Source organism: Hydractinia symbiolongicarpus, chromosome 11, assembly GCF_029227915.1.
Source record: "Hydractinia symbiolongicarpus strain clone_291-10 chromosome 11, HSymV2.1, whole genome shotgun sequence".
In the NCBI taxonomy this organism is placed as follows: Eukaryota; Metazoa; Cnidaria; class Hydrozoa; order Anthoathecata; family Hydractiniidae; genus Hydractinia; species Hydractinia symbiolongicarpus.
Genome location: NC_079885.1, coordinates 17747235 through 17754053, shown reverse-complemented (window position 1 = coordinate 17754053; position 6819 = coordinate 17747235). Strand labels below are relative to the sequence as shown.

The 6819-nt window shown below is 35.1% G+C and overlaps 1 protein-coding gene across 1 annotated transcript; it reads left to right on the top strand.

Moving 5' to 3' along the window:
* The first annotated feature begins 3709 nt into the window (after positions 1–3709).
* On the top strand, positions 3710–6474 carry LOC130613486 (uncharacterized). Its single transcript, XM_057434823.1, has 10 exons — positions 3710–3750; positions 3851–4266; positions 4320–4463; positions 4518–4924; positions 4971–5178; positions 5247–5434; positions 5533–5682; positions 5916–5939; positions 6173–6195; positions 6444–6474. The coding sequence occupies exons 1-10, from the start codon at positions 3710–3712 to the stop codon at positions 6472–6474; spliced, it is 1632 nt and encodes a 543-aa protein (XP_057290806.1).
* Positions 6475–6819: the final 345 nt, after the last annotated feature.

Genomic DNA, 6819 nt, shown 5'->3' with positions numbered 1-6819 from the left:
TGTTATAAACTTTTTCACATCTTCCTTTCAAGTGTTTATAAAAAACTAGTCTATAAAGCCCGTGGAGAAATCCACTTAGGTAAAAGGTCAATAAAAAGAGAGTTTGTTTAGATGTTTTGCTGACGTCAGCAGTGCAGTGCAGATAAAAAAATTCGCGAAATTTGTTTATTCTTTGTCTGTTATGTGTAGAGGTGGAAATGCTGGTTAAAATAATGTACAGGATAATATGTTCTCGACGAAGCCTAAGGAAATATCAGGGATTAAAAATTTTGCGTCAGCAAAGACCCGTCAAAACCTTAAAAATTTTTTTTAGAAATTTGTATACCTGTTGCCTTCATCGTATAGATCTTGAAACGCTGATCAAGAAATTGTATAGGATCATGCGTCTTTGACAAATGGTTGCAGAGATATTAGGGTTTAAAGTTTTTTTGATGAAAAGGTGGGGAAAATTACCCAAATTGGTCCTAGGTGGTCCCTAGTTACCCATGCGGTGAAAAATCATTGACGTCACCACCTCGTTTCCAAGTTATTTGGCCTCAAATTTTAAGTGCACTGTAATGGCTTCATTAATTTAATATAGGATATTGACGTTAAAGTAGTGTTATTGACGTCGCGCCGTAACATCATAAAATTTAACATTAAGACATAATTTTTTCGGCGACTTCAAAGAAAATTTCAGCGACATTAAAGGGAAATGATGATATCCACTATGACCGTCACATACACTTCGTATTATTATAAGAGATAAAAATTATTCTATTCTTTGTAATGACTTCTTCATTCATGCAATGCAATGGTTTCTCTGAGAAAACGGATTGATTTCTTCCATTTGTTATGTGTATGTATGTGTTTGTACTACTTATATTTATACTGCACCAAAATATGAAAAATAAGCTACTTTATGAACTTTCCCATTACAGTTTCACCTTCTATATACATTTCAATCAATGATGTAAATCTTCCATTCTAGGCAATTACTAATAAGAATCAATTGGTGGGGGGGGGGGGGGGGTTTACTTGTGTTGAACCAATCTTGCTGGTGAAATCATTGTGTTTATAATAGTGGTATATGTTGTGTTTTGTGTAAATCAATTGGGTTTAGTTGGTGTTACGTTATTAGGACAACTGTGAAGATAACCTACAGGTTAGTCATACACATATTGCGAGTTTAACAAATGGTAGCAGAGGAATAAAATTGCAAAGTATCATAGAGAAATGTCGAAAAGTTGGGTACCCCCACCATCATTGAATACAGAGTCCAGTTACAAAGACTGGAAAAAAGAAGTTCAAATATGCCAAGCAGTCACATAACTAAAGGCGGAAAAACAGGGGCCAGAAAAGCTAAAGAAGCAGTATTAGAATTGGAAATTGAACAAATCAGTGGCACAATTGGGGTAAACGCTATTACTGAGGATGAAAATCAAACTGCGTACCTGGCTTATGAAACCTTTGAACAATTTAAACGACCCTCTGAGATGAGCATGAATGATTACCTTATAGAGTTTGAACGATTATATCACAAAATCCAAGTTCACCATACGGAACTTCCTGATGTAGTTTTGGCATACCGAGTTTTACAAAGTGCTAATCTTAAACCAGAGCAGCAACAGTTGGCTAGAGCAACTATAAATGAATTACGCTATGATTCAATGGTATTACAGTTAAAGAAAATATTTGGTGATACTGTGGCCTCATCTGTGTCAAATGATGCTGTAAAGATAGAGCCTGTTTTACAGGTAAGTGCAGATTCTACGGAGCAGAATTACTTCACTAAAAGAGGTGGATATCAGCATTCAAGGTTTAAAAGAGGAAGGGCTGCAGCACCAAATCAAAAAAATGGATGGAGGAAAACCAGATCCAGTAACAGAGTAATGAATCCGCCTGATGAATTTGGAAATATTTCAAAGTGCAATATTTGTCAGTCCATTTATCACTGGGCTGTGAATTGTCCCCATTCTTATGAGAATCAGGAGTCTGAAGATGTGAAAAAGGAAGAGAGTCGTTCAAAAGTTACATTTTTTTCTAAAATTAAAGAAAGTGAAATGCAATCCCTTGTTGGTGAAACTTTGTCATACTGTGGTTGTAACAAAACAGTCTGTGGTAAGAATTGGTACCAATGCTTCATTGATAATATTGATAGTGATAAACTGCCAGAAGAGTATCCAGGTGGAACAAGATTTAAATTTGGAGATAGCGAAGCAGTTTGTTCCATAAAACGAGTAATCTTACCTGTAATCATTGGTTCAAAAGAGGTTAATCTAGAAACAGAAGTTGTACCCAATGAAATACCTTTGCTTTTGAGTCAAACATCTATGAGAAAAGCAGATGCAGTTTTAGATTTTAGCAACGATACTGCTAAAATGTTCGGAGAATGCCATCCTTTAAAATTTACCACCACAGGTCACTGTTGCATACCTTTAAACAACAACAGAATAGACTTAGATGAAAAGAATTATGACCATTTGCTTCCTCAAGTTGCCTTTGTATGCGCAAGTGAGAAATCCAAAAAAAACAAGATCGTCAAACTTCATCGTCAGTTCTGTCATCCAAGTGCTGAGAAATTAAAATCTCTTATTAAAGCATCAAATTCCTTTTTAGAAGACCGGAGTGAAATCATGAAATTAATTGATAATGTCTCACACTCTTGTAAAGTATGCCTTAAGTATAGAAAACCAAGACCACGTCCTATTGTTGGCTTACCAATGTTGTCAGAATTCAATCAGTGTGTGGCTTTAGATTTAGTGCAACTTTCACAATCATTGTGGTTTATTCATATCATAGATACTTTTACAAGATTTTCATCTTCAAAGTTAACAAAGACAAAAGATAAAGATGTGATAACAGACATTATCTTTGAAATTTGGTTAGCAAGATTTGGTCAACCAAGAAAGTTTCTGGCTGACAATGGAGGAGAATTTATCAATAAAGTGTATGAAGAAATGTGTGAGCAATTTAACATAGAGTTTTCCACAACAGCAGCCTATAGTCCTTGGTCAAATGGGCTATGTGAGCGACACAATGGTATCATTAAGGAAATGCTGAGTAAGATTATAGAGGATACGAAATGTACACCTAATCCTGGGCTATTAGTGCCAAGAATTCTTTATCAAACAACAATGGATTTTCACCAAACCAGCTTGTTTTTGGTAAAAACTATGACTATCCCTGCATCCTCACTGATCAGTTACCAGCCATGAATGATACAGTTTCAAGTAAGACTGTGGCCCATAACCTTGCTGTGATGCATGTATCACGAAGAGCATTCATAGCAGCAGAATCTTCTGAAAGAATACGTAGAGCATTGCGGCATAATATCCAGTGTTACAATGATGTGCAGTATGTAACTGGAGATAAAGTCTTTTATAAAAGAAAAGACAGCGAAAAATGGCATGGACCAGGCGCTGTAATTGGACAAGAAAATAAACAAGTACTTGTCAAGCATGGTGGAAGTTATGTGAGAGTCCACATTTTTCAGTTACAAAAGGTAAATCAAGTAGTACATTCACAGAAACCATCACAAGACTCTGAAAAGAGCCCAGAAGTAACAACAATGCAGTTGGACAACTGTGTTTCACCGAAAGACGAAATTTTTGACATAGTTGATCTTGAAAGTAATACTACGGAAGTACCAGTAACAGAAGCACCAGTAACTGAGGATGCGACATTGATAATTCACAAACCAATGGGACACCAATAGAGGAAAGATCTAATGAAACATCAAAAAGTGAAACCACAGTCAATGAAAAAAAGGCAATACCTCTATATTTCAAGGAATACCAAAGTTAAAAACCAGAATCATCTATAAGCTAACTCCAGACAGTGAGTAGATTAAAGGATTAGTTCACAGCAGAGCAGGTAAAGTGAGTAGAAAAGGAAAAGAAGGCAGGCAATATGGCAGTTGTTTAAATGTGCAAAATGAAGACACAGGTGAAATTAATTGGTTAGATTTCAAAAGATGTGTGAGTGAATGGCAACCGGTTGTTGAAGCCAATGACACTGAAAAAGTATTATTAGCAATAAAAGCAACTATTGAAGACGAGGTCTTGAATGCGAAATTTAAAGAATTAACCAACTGGCAAGACAACAATGTTTTCTCCACTGTTGAAGACAGAGGTCAATCTACAATATCCACAAGATGGGTAATCACAACAAAAAATATAGAGGGCAACAAAATTGTCAAAGCTCGTTTGGTCATAAGAGGTTTTGAAGAAGAGGAGGTTCAAAATCTGACGATCCCCAACGATTTCAAAAGAAAGTCTGCGAATTGTACTCACAATGGGAATGCCACACCTTAGATGTCAAAACAGCATTTCTTTAAGGTAACCCGATTGATAGAGAAGTAATTATAAAGCCCCCAAAGGAAGCAAACGTAAAAGGGGTTCTTTGGAAATTGAATAAAGTAGTGTATGACCTTGCTGATGCTTCAAGAGCTTGGTATTTACGAGTAAAGGAACAGTTAATTGGTTTGGGAATGAAAATGTTTTTATTTGATGAGGCTTTATTTTATTGGGTTTAAGATGACTGTTGTCAAGGATTGATCGTAATACATGTTGATGATTTTCTTTGGGAAGGATCAGGAGATTTTCAAGTAAAAGTCATTGCATCCATTAGAAAAATATTTCGGGTTGGGTCAGAGAATTGCAGTAATTTTAAATATGTTGGAGTCAACATACAACAATTCGATAGTTCTATTGAGTATGACCAAAGCAAATATGTGGCAAGCATGGAACAGGTTGAGATTCAAAGCACCAAAAACAAACATCAAGAACTCTCACATGAAAAGCAATCTAAGTTTCGATGTATTTGTGGTCAATTAAATTGGGTATCTTCTCAATCAAGGCCAGATATTTCTTTTGATGTTTGTCAGTTAAGCACAAAGTTAAACCGTGCAAATGTTGATGATGTTATGAGAGCTAATAAATTGGTAAGGAAGTTGAAATTGGATCCTGATATTTGCCTAAAATTTGAAGTTGAAACCTCCATTACAATTAATCTTGTACGCTGACGCCTCATTTGGAAATCTACATGACGGAAGCTCTCAAAGTGGAATTTTTGTTTTTCTTAAAGGTGTTGAGAACACCATGACACCTATCACATGGCAGTCAAAAAAGATTAAGAGAGTTGTGCGTAGCACACTTGCAGCAGAAACCTTAGCACTTGTTAATGGTATTGATGCATGTATCTGGGTGAAAATGTGATAAGGGAAATTGTGAAGACAGATCTAGAAGGTATCTTGTGCTACACAGATAACAAATCTTTGTATGAAGCTGCATATTCAACAAAAGCTTTAGAAGATAAGCGATTAAGAGTTGACATGGCTTCTCTCAGACAGAGTACCAATCAAAAGGAAGTTATATTGAAGTGGATTCCCACCAAACATCAGTTAGCAGATGTGTTAACAAAGCAAGGAGCAAATAGCACACTTCTACTGAATGTGCTACAAAATGGTCATGATGAGTATTAGTGACCAATCAAATGTTGTGTTTTCAAAATGTTTTATTATAAAGTTTTTTTTTGAGTTTTATTTTTCAGAATTCATTGCTGAAACACCACTTAACACTTGGCGTCACACAACTAAGGACCCAAGAAAGAATAGTCTTCGGTAACTATTTGATCAAGACAAGAATAGTAGAGGGCATTGGTGAAAAGCCAATTTCTCCCCAGGACCACTATACTAAGCGAGTAGGAGTCGCTATAAATTCCTCCCATAGCAGCATAAACTGAACAACGTGCAGAAAAGAAAATAGATGGAGATTGTTAATCTTCCATTCTAGGCGATTACTAATAAGAATCAATTGGTGGTGGGGTTTACTTGTGTTGAACCAATCTTGCTGGTGAAATCATTGTGTTTATAATAGTGGTATATATTGTGTAGTGTGTAAATCAATTGGGTTTATTTGGTGTTGCGTTATTAGGAGAACTGTGAAGATAACCTACAGGTTAGTCATACACATATTGCGAGTTTAACAAATGATTGTTACAAGGTTATCATTCCATGTCTTGAAACTAAAAGAGCTTTCTGTTACTCAAATATCAATCTAATTTAATTCAAATATTGTATAGTAACCTTCAGGTTTTGGATAATGTTGGTTACATAAAATGTTTTTAAAATATTTTAAAATTTTTGCCTGTTACTTCATTATCAGCATTTTGCTTTGCAATGTCATTACAGATTTGCGAGATGAAGAATAATTGGTATGTTCAAAGCCATTGTATTATGATTCTTTGTCTTTTAACCACTTTTTTCCACTATTAATGCAGATTATGATGCAAATGTAACATTGTTACTTTTTTATCATAAATGTGCTCTGAAAGCATTAATATGGCGAATAAAAGTATCTTGACCTATTCATAATGAATAGTTTTACCTATTTACAAAATTTCACCTTATTTTGTTACATAAGTATCATTTTATGGTAAAAGATGTTTTTTTCTGATTTTAGCTATGTTCACATTGCTGCCTCATATTTTTGAACATGTCCAACTCAAAAAACAAACTTATAAGTAAATGTTGTCATGACAACAGACACTTTAAAGAATGTTAAGAAAATTGGTGTGGGTTAAATATAAGAGTTTGGAATTTTTATATGGTTTTGATTTTGTGTTTATGCTTGTTTTGTTTCATCTTATAGATTTAACAAAATATTTGGTAACTTGTACAGTGCCGATCGCGAGTAACTATACACAAGTATTAAACTACGGGTAGGAGTAATTTCTTCTGTGGGTATTCCATGAGTACGCGACGAGTATACTGCGCGTACGAGTACGTCAAAAATACAAGCACATGTTTGATACTGTACTCACACCGTACTCGCTAGC